General features: G+C 36.0%; 2 protein-coding genes across 2 annotated transcripts; one reads left to right on the forward strand and one right to left on the reverse strand.

Annotated features, from left to right (window-relative positions):
- Window positions 1-2,361: 2,361 nt before the first annotated feature.
- On the forward strand, window positions 2,362-13,821 carry LOC112511272 (ABC transporter B family member 6). Its single transcript, XM_025116834.1, has 11 exons — window positions 2,362-2,733; window positions 5,978-6,032; window positions 6,125-6,300; window positions 6,402-6,602; window positions 8,097-8,356; window positions 8,449-8,759; window positions 8,884-9,104; window positions 9,187-9,527; window positions 9,640-10,436; window positions 10,531-10,772; window positions 12,068-13,821. The coding sequence occupies exons 1-11, from the start codon at window positions 2,362-2,364 to the stop codon at window positions 13,295-13,297; spliced, it is 4,206 nt and encodes a 1,401-aa protein (XP_024972602.1). The 3' UTR covers window positions 13,298-13,821.
- A 66-nt stretch (window positions 13,822-13,887) lies between these two features.
- LOC112511278 (photosynthetic NDH subunit of lumenal location 1, chloroplastic) lies at window positions 13,888-15,701 on the reverse strand. Its single transcript, XM_025116846.1, has 8 exons — window positions 15,606-15,701; window positions 15,372-15,447; window positions 15,182-15,265; window positions 14,726-14,799; window positions 14,518-14,640; window positions 14,366-14,437; window positions 14,161-14,257; window positions 13,888-14,093 (listed from the first exon to the last, which is right to left on the reverse strand). The coding sequence occupies exons 1-8, from the start codon at window positions 15,651-15,653 to the stop codon at window positions 13,990-13,992; spliced, it is 678 nt and encodes a 225-aa protein (XP_024972614.1). The 5' UTR covers window positions 15,654-15,701; the 3' UTR covers window positions 13,888-13,989.
- Window positions 15,702-16,118: the final 417 nt, after the last annotated feature.

Consider the following 16,118-nt stretch of genomic DNA (forward strand, 5'->3'; position numbering starts at 1 on the left):
AAAATAATGTAGAAAATAGATAAAAATAAAACTAGAAAATTACATAAACTGTTTATTTGATGTCCTTTTAATTATTTTGACGAAAACTTCAAATAATATATTTTGTTATAAAAAATAATTATTCTATTATAATTTAATAAATTAATCAAAATAAACAATTCATCAGGGGTAAATTGGTTATTTTACTTGTTCTGTTCCGTCCAGTTTTATCTTACCAAACATTGAACAATTGTCATGTCTGGACACCAAACAAACCCTGAGGATTTTTATGTCTATTCTTTATAGTCCCTGAGATTAATCGATGTACGTATAAACAGACCCACACTCGCCGTTGAATTTTTTTTGATTAAAATTTTTATTTTTACAGTAACTGAATAAATTATTTTAAAAAATTAGAGTATTTTATTACAAAAATACATAAATAAAGCAGGGTTATTAACAGGGGATGAATGATATGTCATGAAACAAAAGGTTCATAAAAGGGCAAATGCAACAGATGAAATGGACTGGCAAATTCAATCATCATGCCCCCACCTTAATAAATTAATTATAATTATAATTAAAATTAAAATAAATAAAAAATAAAAAATATGGGGAAGTTTTCCCTGTTTCCTACGCCACTTTTTGTTAATTCCATCACCCACTATTCGCCGGACAGCTGTCCTCGAGCTCTGTGATTACCAAAAACTCCCTACGACTTGCAAACCTCTGGAAGGAAATACCTTTTTCCACTACAAAAGAAATTATGCAACTATACACCCTTAACTTTAACTTTTTTTACAATTTAACCCTTGATGTTCTTGCTCTATCCATATCTCATTTTCGTTTTTGTTGTTCTTGAATACTTTTTTCCATCATGTGTTTATACTTATTAAGAGTGTATTCACGCAATGCAACTCGGTGTATCTTGATTTTATATTTTTGTTTTATTATTTGTTTCTGTCAATATTATAATACAGTTTTGTATGATTTTAAGAAAACAATAATGCTTTTATATTAAAATAAAATATAACTTAAAGACCACGTAAAATTAAAAAAAAATATATCGATATTAGTATAAAGTGTATATTTTTTAGTTCAATCTTTTATTATAATTTAATTTAAGTTTAATGTCGAAGTAATTTATATTAAGTTTAATAATATAATTTTTTATTGTAATTTAAGCTTTAATAACGAAATAATTTATTTTAAGTTTAATAATATAATATTTTTTTATAAAGATTATAGTTAATTATTCTATTAAAACTTAGTGATTATTCTAAATATATTTAAAATAAAATATTTATCTTGTATTTAATTATGTTTATGAATTAATTATATGAATTCAAACATTTTACCTTTAAAAAAATATATTCATACATCATTTATTTGTAATATTGAATTTTAAGTAATATACATCATTAAGCAGTGCTGATGCATTAAAGATAATTTTTAAGAGTTTAACTCAAGTGCTTTATACTATACTATAAATAGTGGAAGGTTCCAGTAACAATATTCAATACAAAATGTTACAAAAGGTTTATATATGAATCATTGAAAAAAGTAATTTTAAAATACATATATAAACTCATAGGAATAATTATATAATCTCGGTTTACATGTGTATCTTCAAATACATATTTTGAGATTCTTTTAGAATAATTTTCACATAAATATTTTTTTTGACACTCTATTTTTTACCTTCTCATGATATTTAACATTCTTAATTGAATCGGTCCTTTCACCCGTAAGATGTTTCATGTGTCAAAACATTACAACTCATCTCATTTGAGATTGTTCGAGATTAATGAGATTAACTTTAATATTCATGGAAACAGCCTTTTTTTACCATTTGAGGTAGAGATAACGTCTGCAGATGACTTAACTTGGATTTTATCAATAAAATGACATTTAAGACCAATATGTAAGAAATTGCAAACTCAAGGGTTATTTTTGACAATTATCCATTATTTTTATAGGAAGACAAACGACGCCGTACGATGATGTACAATTGTACACAACGAACAAAGTAGAAGGAGAAAAAGGAAAATTACATTAAAAAAGAACCCGAAGAAACTTCGGTTCCGAGTCAACTCTCTCTCCTTTCACGCCTTATTTGACCGAGTCACGAACTCGGACGACGCCGGTTCTCTCTTTTATGCTTTCTTTCACACACCCGAATCGTGTGCGAGAGAGTTGGAGAGAGGGAAAGTGAAAATCTTCAACACAAATTTACTCGCCAAATAATACTTTCATAATCGGGCCCATCGATTTCATCTCAATTGTAATCTTCATGGTTGCTTTTAGGGTTTTGAGAGAGTTTTAATTTTGGTTTGGTGAAGGAAGGGTTTTTGCTTCGAGGGTTTGTGAATTTTTCTGAAGATGATGGTATCGAGAGGGCTGTTTGGGTGGTCCCCACCACATATACAGCCTTTAACGCCGGTGTCAGAGGTTTCGGAGCCGCCGGAGTCTCCGTCGCCTTACATGGACACAAGTAATGATGCTTTACCTGTGGAAGCGGAGGAGGAAATGGAGGAGTCAGAGGAGATCGAGCCGCCTCCGGCCGCTGTGCCGTTCTCCAAGCTGTTTGTGTGTGCTGATAGGCTTGATTGGGTGCTTATGGTGGTTGGATCGCTTGCTGCGGCGGCGCATGGCACAGCTCTGGTGGTTTACTTGCACTACTTTGCAAAAATTGTTCAGTTGCTGGCTCATGATCATGAGAACGCGGATTTGCTTTTTGATAGGTTCAAAGAGGCAAGTTGATTTAAATACTAAAGTTATTAGCAAATTACTTGGTTAGTTAGGTTGTTATATTTGAGTTATGATTTTTGTTTCTGCTGTTGCAATTGAGTTTTGACTTGTAATTTCTCCTGTTATCACATAAAGAAAGAACAAAAACAATATTGATGGAGACTTCCCAGCAAACCGTGAGCAATCAGGGTGAACTTTAATAGAAATGTCATGATGGTACGATGTAATTAGAATCGCCAAATGGTAATGGAAAACCAAGACGATATTATTTTTCGTGTTCATGGCAAAAATATAGCCACATTTTGGATAGAACGGGAAGCAATGTATTCTGGAACAGTAAGTAATTGATTTCTATGAAATTAACCAGCAAAAGCCAGTTCTGCTGAATTTTTGGGAAGACGGAAGTGTATAGTGGTATTTTATCCGCTTTAGTGATCAAATATGCATGATGAAGGGATCATTAAGCCACCCATTTACAAATTGCTAGAGGATTAACATCACTAGTTATGTTATGCTGTCATCAAATATCTCAAGTTCATATGGAAAGCTCTAGTTTAGTATTAATTACTATTATCTGGCTCTAAAAGGTAATGTGTCAAGATTTATTCATGATGTTTCTCTTAAAACATTTATAGTACCACTGACTAATTTAGTCATGGGAAAGTTATAATTATGGGGATTAGAAACAAATATGACAATTATGGGGATTAGATGACAAGTTATTTGCAAACATTATTTTACATTATGTGGAATTGGGTAGTTAATGATGCATCTGAAATTTAAGATCTAGGTCTATCTAAGACCAGAAAATGGTGTTTAATGCTAGCATATTACAAGCATCTGCTAGTGGTAGAAGGGAATATAGGTCATATTAGTTACCCTGTCATTATTGACTCTTTAATGCAAAGCATGTTTGTAGTGAGCTTTATTATGTCATTGTTTCTTCTACTTTCTAACTTGTTCAATCATGGTATTTTGAAGTACGTAGGTGTAATTGTGATGTTGCATTGAATGTACTTAACTTATTGCTAGCTGTAATGTTGATCAGAAAGTAAGAATGTTTGCTGGTTCTGGCAGTTCTTTGTCTAGCTTCATGGTAGTGATAGATTGCAGTGAGGCTCATAATCAGTTGGAAAAATCAACTTTTGATCTTCATCAGCCTAATATGTTATATACCCTTCAAATATTGGAGTCAGGAAAGATAAGAAACATGGGACTTTCTATAATGGGGCCCCTGCATGATATTCAACATTTGTGCATTAATCAACTAAGAAAGCAATAATGTGGTAGCATAGCACAATTCGTTTCATTTGTTGTACAGAGAAGCCTACTGTTTGACACAGTATGTAGGCTACTTTTTCCTTATACATAATCTGTCATATGCATAGGCTCTTTCTCACATATGTGTGTGTGTGTGAACAGAGAACCCCCCTTGAAATCAATTTAGAATACATCAATCTTCATCTTGTCTGGATAACCTTGGGAGCACTAATTATGGTGAACTTTGTTGACATAAAAATCTGTAACTTGGTTTCTATACTTCAATGCTTACAGATGTTGGTACTTGGTAGTAAATAGACACTGTTTCTTAGCTCATATTCCACTCATGGTAATAGCATCTGTCATCTGCTTGATCTTCTCTTGCTGTCCTCTTATGCCTGCTATTTTGGTTTTGGCCTGTTACGAAAACGAACTTGTGTGTGGGTACAGATTATACGAGAGATTGTTTTGCTGGCTTCTATTGTTTTAATCTTCATCTACTTTTCTCCCCCTTTTTGTTTTATATGCATCTGCTTCTTCTTGATTGTCGATGTTGAGGATGGGATTGATGGTAAATAGATACACTTTAGCTAGGATAGAAGAATAAGCTATAGTTGCGACTTGGTCAAGACATGAGACATATCTCCATCTGCTGGTGCTAGCTGTAAGTACTATGTTGAAGGTATAAAAGAACAATGATATGGTACTTAAAGCAGGGTAAGTTTATATTCAGTTAAGGATATGCATAAAGATCTTGTTTTTCTGCAAAAACAGTGGCCTCATTAACCACGTTTGTTGGAACACAATAAACAAAAGTTACTTGTCTAGTGCCAGAATCTTAAGGGGGAACACCAGAAATGAGTACCATACTTGTTGGTAAGCGGCGAAGAGGAGAATTTTGTTTTGTGTGTAGGGAGGTCTCTGATCATTTTGTAATATCCCCTCCTTGAAAGACAGAATGTTGATATGGATGATAATGACTTCAGATGCATTGCTGCCTGTCATTGATTCATACGGGGTGATTTTATTTGACATCCAACTTGTTCAGAAACATGCATTTGGATCTTGAAGCACCTTCCCTTGTGTTTCTTAGGACTGATAGGCCCCCTTTGTATTTCCTTTTTTGTATTTTAATTGTTGCAGATGCACATGTAGATATCTGTCTTTTGGCTAATGACTCCTGTTAACAGGACATTTATAGGGTTTAAGTTTACGTTCGGATATTAATTAACTAGTCTGCATAGAGTCTGAGCTATAGCATACATTGACCTGACCACAATCATGTGAACCATCTATCCGCGGGTCAAATATTCTCCATAGAACTTTTTTTTCGCAGACTGGTTTTTGGGTAATTTATCCATCTTTATTTGCCATGCAACGGCTATTTTTCAATTTTGTCCAATCAAAGAATCACATGCTCATATTCTTTCATGCTAGTCTCACAGAGTTGACTTATGTCCAGTTTCTCCTTAAATTCATGCTCTTAAGTTTTATTGACTATTACATGAAGGTGCATAGTTTGTTGTATAGAGTTCAAATGCTAAAGCTTTTTGGTTGATGAAGGCTTCAGGTTTTACTTGTCTGTGGTTTGGGGTCCTTCGAATCTTTTTCTGCTATTAGTCCCTGCTCAAATACTAGCTTAAGTTGTTAACCATATTTTTTCTTTCAAATTTCTGCAAAATATTTTAAAAAGTTCTCGTTTTGCAACTTGTAAGATATGTGACACAAATTAAAGGATGAAGTTCACCACCATACTCACATAAGTATTTCAAGATTGTAAAATGTATCTTTCAATGTCTGGATATGCTTCAGCCCATTATATGGATAACTAGTTTGACTCTTAGAATAATACATCAATCAAAATGATTTTTTATAAATTCGTATTTAGTAGCATTGATGTTTTCTCTTAAAGCTGTGGTTACTTCATATTTTGCAAGACAATTGGATTGTTCTTTCATCAAGTGATATTGTTTCTCGATTTCTGCAGCTTGCTCTCACCCTTGTCTATATTGCTGGTGGTGTTTTTGCTGCTGGTTGGATAGGTAAATAGTTAACTAAATAGCTTCATTACATTTTCACCTTCGATTGGATGATGTTCCTTACAGCTATCATTTCTAATTACCTTTGCATTCAGAGGTTTCATGTTGGATTCTTACCGGAGAAAGGCAGACTGCTGTTATCAGGTCAAGATATGTGCAAGTACTACTTAATCAAGATATGAGTTTCTTTGACACTTATGGGAACAATGGAGACATTGTCAGCCAAGTGCTGAGTGATGTATTGCTTATCCAGTCTGCCCTTAGTGAAAAAGTAGGTTCATCTATAACAAGTTTTCATTTTCTTCACGATTATTTGCTTACTGGAATTAGTATGTACTGCATAAATTTATCTTATTAATTTTATTGCTGCAGGTTGGAAACTATATTCATAATATGGCTACATTCTTTGGTGGCCTTGCAATTGGATTCATCAACTGTTGGCAAATTGCCCTCATCACTTTAGCCACTGGCCCCTTTATTGTGGCTGCTGGAGGAATATCAAATATATTTCTTCATAGGCTTGCTGAGAGTATTCAAGATGCGTATGCTGAAGCAGCAGGTGTTGCTGAACAGGTAACTTCATTTCCCCTGTTACTTCCTCGGCCCCTTGGTCAAGTGAAAACCACAGTTTTTTAGATAAGTGACATTGTGAATACATTTGTAATCGTTTTCTCACGTAGGTAGGTATTGCTGGGACATATGTACTCCCTTCACCTGACACTTGGTGTGCGTCTTGAATACTAGACCTATACTGATTTTTTAATCCACATAGTTGATTGATAAGATTGGACTGAAAGCTTGCAGGGTCCCACCCGCAATATCTACTAACGGGTCCCAAAGCTATATAAAACATTTCCAGAAGTTGAGGATATGTATATGTGATGCCATGTGAAATGTCGGGTTCTTTATTCTCATTTCTGATCTCAATGTTCACACCCAATATTGTTTAGTTTGGGCATCAAGATACTTCTTCATTTACCTTTTCTTTTTATGCGGTTTTTTTTCATAGTTTTTTAGTGCACCATAGCCAACTCGTATAAAATTATATATAGCAATTAAATGAATAAATAAATGAGGGGAAAGGGGTAGAGTACAGCTAGAAACAGAGAGGTCTGTGGTGAGTAACTGCTGTTGCACCTATAAAGATGTATTGGCTTTACTCGTATGCACAGAGCTTTCACTATTTGATAAAATATATGCTTGATATTGGCACCAATTTAAATCTATATTTACATTTGGTTGAGGCAATTTGGGAGTTGTGAAGTTTGATAGATTTGGTTGGGGCATTGAGATCACAAACCACTATTATTCTTTGCACCTAAATTAGTTTCCAACTTTCCCTTGTCCAAACTATTATTTTTTCTCCGTTCTTGGGAAGCCTGTTATTTGTTGCCATCTGGGTGTTTCTATACCTTTGTATAAGTAGATACTAATATCATGTCTTGATCTTTAAGATAGATATGATCGAATACACAATATAGTGACTTTATGTTATTGACAGTTATTACAGTTTGCTAAAGCTGCATGAAAAGTGCTAAGAGATTTTGAATAGTTTAGAGGCCTTGTCTAGTTTTTTGACGCTGAACATAAACTGTTGTCTGATAAGTATGTTTTTGGAACATCTGGAACAACTGAAATTTACCATTTCAACCATCTCAGTTGGATTTAAGTTGACAATCTTACAACTTTTACCGCTTAAAGACTAATCATTGATGCATACTCTAGATATTTGACATATTCACAATATTGTGGGTTTGCATTTTTTCTTACCAATAATTATAGTTTGATTTAGTTGAGAGTATCAAACAATTATACATTATAGACATTGATGGTGGTAATTTTTATTTGCTATGTATCAAAGCAACATGAGCATTGTCTAATCTTCCTATTAATTTATATGATATATAAATAACTTGCTGTTAACCAAGTTCTTTGAATACATTGGTTTGGGTGTAAGTTGGTGAACAATTACTCCTGTGACATGACTTACTAAAAGACAACTGGTAGTCTGGTATTATGTTAATTAGTTTTGGTTGCTTAATATAAAATTTTACTTTCATTTTGCAGGCAGTTTCGTATGTGAGGACCTTATATGCTTTTACAAATGAAACATTAGCAAAATATTCTTATGCAGCTTCCCTACAAGCCACACTGAGATATGGTATATTGATAAGTCTCGTGCAAGGACTTGGCCTTGGATTCACATATGGACTTGCAATTTGCTCTTGTGCCTTGCAACTGTATGTTGGGAGATTTTTGGTTACACATAGACATGCTCATGGTGGAGAAATTATAACTGCCCTGTTTGCTGTCATTTTAAGTGGCCTGTGAGTATCTTGCTTTCCTTTTTTCCCTTTTCTTCTGTCATACATAATCCTTTTACACTGACATTTCTGTCAATGCCATTTGGTTTACCCAGTGGACTCAATCAAGCTGCAACGAACTTCTATTCCTTTGAGCAAGGGAGAATTGCTGCATATCGACTTTTCGAGATGATTAGCCGTTCATCCTCCACCGTTGATAATGATGGAAACACTATTGCTTCTGTTCAAGGGACCATTGAATTTAGAAATGTGTACTTCAGTTACTTGTCTCGTCCTGAAATTCCTATTTTGAGTGGGTTTTACCTAACTGTTCCAGCCAAAAAAACAGTGGCACTTGTGGGAAGAAACGGCTCTGGTAAAAGTAGTATCATACCGCTTATGGAACGGTTCTATGACCCTACTTTAGGTATTAAATTGCTTTATCATTGTATAGTTTCTTTTCCTGTGCATACTCCTCGAAGCTATTAATGATCTTAATCTTTTGTGGACACCATTACATTACTTCCTTTCTTTTATTTATTGTTATTCAGGGGAAGTTCTTTTGGATGGGGAGAATATCAAAAACCTGAAATTGGAATGGCTAAGAAGCCAAATTGGCTTGGTCACTCAGGAACCTGCTTTGCTAAGCTTGAGTATCAGGGACAATATTGCTTATGGCAGAGATGCCACTTCACTTCAAATTGAAGATGCTGCGAAAATTGCTCATGCGCATACATTTATTACCTCACTTGAGAAAGGATATGACACACAGGTAGAACTGTAAGGACTATAATGCTGGCTCCCTCTTTTGATTCTTATCTTAAACTGAAGAAAAAAGTACTTGCGTACTTCAGGTAGGCAGGGCTGGTTTATCATTGACAGAAGAACAGAAAATAAGGCTTTCTGTTGCCAGGGCCGTGCTTTCAAACCCATCTATTCTTCTTCTTGACGAGGTCACTGGTGGGCTGGACTTTGAAGCTGAAAGATCTGTTCAGGAGGCTCTGGATCTGCTGATGTTAGGCCGGTCAACTATCATAATTGCTCGTCGGCTTTCTTTAATAAGGAATGCTGATTTTATAGCTGTGATGGAAGATGGTCAGTTAATGGAGATAGGGACACATGATGAGCTAATAGCATCGGATGGGCTATATGCAGAACTTCTGAGATGTGAAGAAGCAGCTAAACTCCCGAGAAGGTAGATCCAGTAACAAGTGTTCTTTTAGTTATTGTTGATTTCCTTGTGTTATCTTTCTTGTGCTTTTGTGGTTATTTATGGATGCTTCAAATATCTGTTTGCATTGTTGTAGGATGCCAGTGAGAACCTACAATGAGACTGCAGCTTTCCAAATTGAAAAAGATTCTTCAGAAAGTCGAAGCTTCCAAGAACCATCCTCGCCGAAATTTGCTAAATCACCATCACTTCAGCGAGCTTCAAACTTACATGCAACGAGGCCCCAAGATTCTGCTTATGGTTCACATGAATCACCAAGAAATCCAAGCCCTGCTGAGAAAATGGTTGAAAACGGTGTGTCCTTGGATGGAACAAACAAAGAACCATCAATAAAAAGGCAAGATAGTTTTGAAAAGAGATTACCTGAGTTACCAAAGCTTGATGTTCATGCTATCCGTCGACAAACATCTAATGGTTCTAACCCCGAGTCACCTGTTTCACCACTGTTGACATCTGATCCTCAAAGTGAGCGTTCACATTCACAAACCTTTAGTCGACCTAATTCTCAGTTTGCTGACAAGCCAATTAGAGTTCAAGCAGAAAAGGAAAAACAATATAGGAAAGAACCATCAGTTTGGAGACTTGTGGAATTGAGCCTGGCTGAATGGCTGTATGCTGTTCTAGGAAGTACGGGTGCTGCAATATTTGGTTCTTTTAACCCTCTTCTTGCTTATGTAATTGCACTAATAGTGACAGCATATTATAGAAACGAAATTGACAAGCACAACAACATAAAAGATGAAGTGGACAAGTGGTGCTTAATCATTGCCTGCATGGGTGTTGTGACTGTAATAGCAAACTTTTTGCAGCACTTTTACTTCGGTATAATGGGGGAGAAAATGACTGAACGAGTTAGGAGAATGATGTTTTCTGGTTAGTTTTTCCGTTTTAGCAACTATTCTTCCCTATATGGATCAATCCTTATGGTGTGCACCGGAGTGTAATCTAATATGTTTTCTTTTCACAGCAATGCTTCGCAATGAAGTTGGATGGTTTGATGAAGAAGATAACAGCGCTGACACCTTGTCCATGCGATTAGCAAATGATGCAACATTTGTGAGAGCAGCTTTCAGCAACCGACTTTCTATACTCATACAAGATAGTGCAGCCGTTATTGTGGCAATATTAATAGGGATGATTCTACATTGGCGATTGGCACTTGTGGCTTTGGCCACACTGCCAGTTCTTACTGTTTCTGCTATTGCTCAGGTTTGCATTTGTTCTTCACACATTAGACAGCAAACTGCTTTGTATGCTACCTTTTTGTGGGGTGGAGGAAGTATAGTATTTTATATTTGCTCAATATATTAACTGTTAAAAAGGTTATAACATGCCTTCTATCATTTTGGTGTTAACTTGTCTGTCCAGAGTTTTGACTGCTTTCAGATTAAGATCGGGTTGGCTACTAGCCAAATACCCTGAAATCATTTAGATAAAAGTAGCATGACGATGATGTATGTTACTTGAAGGGGAAAGATGGAGGGGGAAATTATTAATATTTAGAATAAAGCCTCAAATTTTAAACTGAAGTGAAGTTATGTATGTTGAAACTCCTGTAGTAATAAATGCTACTTGTCACATGCTTGTAAGTCTTATAAATGCTGAAATGGCACCATTAATATGGGTTGGCACCTAATCCATTATAGGATCTTTAAACTGCTTTGACCTTGTAACAGAACTATGGGAACCTTACAAGGTGCTACAAACCTTAAAAGTTACGTCCGGGTTGCACCATCCTTTGTCTCTATGGGTAGTGTTGTATTTAACAACAATATTTATTGAAAATGCGTTGATACTCCATTATATGGCTATAGGCAAATGGCGTGTGAAATTTCTATTAGAGAATTAGTTTAGCCTTGTAAGGTTAGATTGAAGCTAAACAACTATTAATGTTTTCAAACAAAAAAATTCTACTAGCATATATTTCTGGAGTTTCCGCTGCCATCATGATTCATTTTGTCATGTCAATCATGTTCATCCAAAGCAACCATGATTGTACCACATGATTACCATCTTCAAAAATGTATCTGTATATAATGGTCAAGTATTTCATACTTCTTTTTATATGTTAATGGCACTTAATTCACTATGGATACTTTTATGTTAGTATATCAAGTTATGTGTGTTGTGGATTTCTTGAAAAGTAAAGGATTGGTAATCTTTTCTGGAAATTGAATGGATTCTGTCTTGTAAAGATTCCCCAACTAGTAATGGGCTTGGGTAATGATTTTACGATCTATTATCTGATGATCAAGTTGATTCTTGATGGTAAGTCCATTTCATACTGCATCATAATTGTTCAATCTAAAAATGGCAATGATGATCTGATTCGGGTGGATTCTTCCCTCAACTAACAACGAGATCTTGGTGGGGAACTTAACGGGAGTAGTACATTTTGTATCAAATCTTGGTTATCCATGTTGCTTTGTCACATTTTGCCAAAAATAAAACGCCTTTTTAGCAGCAGGCTGACAGAATTCCACTTGCTAATTTTAAATTTGCAGAAATTATGGCTAGCTGGATTCTCAAAGGGGATACAGGATATGCACAGGAAAGCATCATTGGTCCTCGAGGATGCAGTTAGAAATATATACACTGTTGTGGCTTTCTGCGCCGGTAACAAAGTGATGGAGCTGTACAGATTTCAGTTGGGCAAGATATTCATGCAGAGCTTTTTTCATGGCATGGCTATTGGCTTTGCTTTTGGCTTTTCACAGTTTCTTCTTTTTGCCTGCAACGCCCTTCTCCTCTGGTACACCGCACTCTGTGTTAAGAATGGATATGTGGATCTCCCAACTGCTCTCAAAGAGTACATGGTTTTTTCTTTTGCTACTTTTGCCCTCGTAGAGCCTTTTGGTTTGGCTCCCTATATTCTCAAAAGGAGGAAGTCTCTGATATCAGTTTTTGAAATAATAGATAGAGTGCCCAAGATTGAGCCGGATGATACTGCTGCTTTGAAACCTCCAAATGTTTATGGAAGTATCGAGTTGAAAAATGTAGATTTTTCTTATCCAACTCGCCCAGAGATTCTGGTTCTGAGTAATTTCAGTCTCAAAGTCACTGGTGGGCAGACTGTTGCTGTTGTGGGGGTTTCAGGATCCGGAAAAAGCACTATAATCTCATTGATAGAGAGATTTTATGATCCGGTTGCTGGTCAAGTGATGCTAGATGGCCGTGATTTAAAGCAATTCAACTTGAGATGGTTGAGAAATCACCTTGGTCTTGTTCAACAAGAACCCATCATCTTTTCAACAACCATCAAGGAAAATATTATATATGCAAGACACAATGCGAGTGAGGCTGAGATCAAGGAAGCTGCTAGAATAGCAAATGCTCACCATTTCATCAGCAATTTGCCTCATGGGTACGACACTCACGTGGGAATGAGGGGTGTGGATTTGACCCCTGGCCAGAAGCAGAGGATCGCAATCGCTCGTGTGGTGTTGAAGAATGCACCCATTTTATTATTGGATGAGGCAAGCTCATCAATCGAGTCTGAGTCGAGTCGGGTGGTTCAGGAGGCTCTTGCTACGCTTGTCATGGGAAACAAAACAACCATTCTTATAGCTCATAGAGCTGCCATGATGAGGCATGTCGACAACATTGTTGTGCTAAATGGAGGTCGGATAGTTGAGGAAGGGCCCCACGATTCTTTAATGGGGAAGAATGGTTTGTATGGCCGGTTAATGCAACCTCACTACGCAAAGGGTATACGTCAGCATAGACTTGTGTAGATGTGTGGGTTTGGTGATTTTTCATGACCAATCGTCAGTCCATGACTGTAGAGCGAATGAATATACATGCGCTTTGTTAAATTTACTCATATTATTCACCTGCACTTCTGAAAACGCTTATGGATGGAAGGCGAAGCCGGTGGTAGGTGGCGGCTGTTGGCGGGTATGGTGGTGGATGTAGCATTTAAACTTCGGGTCAGGGTTGTAGATTTGGGCTCTCAGATACAGATTGCATATTCTTTTGGAGGCGCTGCATTGACAGGTTAGAAGCATGCTGTCTCTCCTTGATATATTGATTTGTTGATCATAGAATTTAGTGTTCAGGTGTTCGTTTGCCTTCTTTTCTTGTTATTTCCATTTTCACCTGTGTGTTTATCTTGCTCCTTCACTGTCATCCGACTGTTTCGTACATTTGTATATCCTTTCGAATTTTGTGGAAGTTTATGAGGCTTAAAAAGGAGAAAATTGAACGTATTTATTGTAATCCTTTTGTATATAAAGAGGTTTAGATCGATTAAAGACTCTTTTGCTCGTTAAACTATTTGTTTACTTGTTATGCTTATGCTGCTTCACTTGTTTACTGCTATCACTTAGAATATGGTATCTGGTTGATAAATTATGCTGCTTTAAGAGTATTTTATGCTTTGTACATTGTACTTGTAAAAACCGAATATACTGACAATGTCCTGCAATTAGATATCGAGCACCTTGAACGAGTCTGCTACCACTTTAAGCTGGTTTCTTACTCTTCTCCATCTTCGTTCATTTGCTCCAACAATTAGAGTGTAATATCTCCCTGTTGCAACGAGTTTTAGTCAAAGTTGGTATTTTTTGGTTCTTGAAGTTAGGTCTAGGTGTCTTACCATTTCCAACTGCTATGGTTGCAAAAGCTGCTCGGGAGAAGTTTGGAGAGGTTAGCGTGTACTCAAATGTATAGTAGTTTTTACCATCGGTAGTCCTCTGCATTTTTAGTCATTAGATTAGAAGAGCATGAACATAAGTCAAGATTCGGGAGACATTTCTAAGCATCACAAGAGACGATTTTTCAAGATCTCATTTGGCTCTGACCTCCTGCATATCGAACACATCTGGGACTTGAGTCGGTGTCGAGTAAACATGTTTCACCAAGTTGGCTACAACCTACAAACAAGAACAGTGGAAACTCTCTTAGATGAGCCATAGGAAAACCAGAAGAAACAGGAATGGGATCGATGCATCACCTTCTCTATTGGACCCATGTCATGGATATCTGTTTTATCGGTCGGTATGAAGCTAAGTCTCACATTTTGTAGTTGCAAGTATCGATCCTTGAATGCAGAATCATGTCCTCTGAAATCAAATTCCTGGAAAAAGGCGCATATTTGTTGACAAAATATTGAACTTTTTAAACTGGAAAAATCAAAATCGTAGGTGTTTGCTGTAACGTACCCTCCAATCTGAGGGATAGTAATATGAATAACCATCTTCTAAGTCAACAAATGTATCATAGTTTGCTGGTTTTTCTGTGTACATCAACAATGCAAGTGCCTTAGGATTCCAACAACACAAACTATCAATTGAAAGGGTAAAAATAGCAACTTTTTGGGCATTCAGGCACCCATTTAGAACGCTAATATACTGATATTTTACATTCTACACTAAATGATGAAAAACCTCTCATCATTCTGCACTAAATTATTCAGAATCTATAACACCCGATTAGTTATTTGAACAAGTACAACTAGACACAACATAGGGCAATATAGTCCATTTCAAAAAATTAGATTGTTTAGAGGTTGAAACAAGCTACTTCTATTTTATATTTTGTGGGTTCTGTTCCAAAACTAACATACATGATACATGAAATAAAGTGGGATAATATGAATCAAGTTGATAGACAGATACCTTGAGCCAAAAGAAGTTTTGTAGGCAATAAGCTTGATGCTCCAACTCCTATGAGTAATGACCTTCTCTTGCAATTTCCTTCTCCTGTTCCACACAAAACTTCCATATTTTTAGGTCACATTTTGCATGAACCCAATAGACTAATTGGTCTGAAGATGCAAGCAACAAAGTAAACAAAGCAGCAGCTTACTAAGCGATGAATCTTTCGAGGATGCAACGATGCTTGGCCAAGAACATGTAGAACAAGGCTTTAATGGCAGATTCAACTGCAAATCCTCATACAATATCAATTCACTACTGGTTTTCTATTAGAATCTGTTTGTATGTGTCTCTTTGATCAAACTTACAACCTAAAGATCATCGATCAAATGGTTGGTTTTGACCAAAAGAGCAAATGAAAAATGAAGATAGATTTATGACTGACCTTTTTGGATAAGGTTGGCGATGAGAATGAAAGTGATGAAACTGCCATTTCTGTGTTATTTGGCTTGCATTCCTTGCCATGGCAGCTGCTTTTATAATTTGATCATGGGATGGATATAACATGTGTGGATGCTGAGTGCAGTTTGTGTCTGCTTGGATTGGATTTGTCTTCTTCTGCTGCTTCTAATACCTTCTTTTTGTACCAATTTATATATATATATATATATATATATATATATATATCTTATATTTTATTCCAGTTTTAAAAGCGGGCGTCTCTTTAAGGATGATAATGTAAATTTGTAACGGATATAAAATCGGTTCACTTTTACGTATTCATCCTCACTTTTATGCTATTTCTTATCTATCATGACCTGCTTTTGACTGGCAACATTTCCTAATAAACAGCCTCAGGGGCATTTATCAAATACTTACCGACAAGAGTAAATTACCTTATCGGGTAACATTCTCGGAGTCAACCGGTTAACCCACCTCTGTTTCCCCAGTACCAAAA

Source organism: Cynara cardunculus (assembly GCF_001531365.2).
Source record: "Cynara cardunculus var. scolymus isolate 2C chromosome LG 1, CcrdV1, whole genome shotgun sequence".
NCBI lineage: Eukaryota > Viridiplantae > Streptophyta > Magnoliopsida > Asterales > Asteraceae > Cynara > Cynara cardunculus.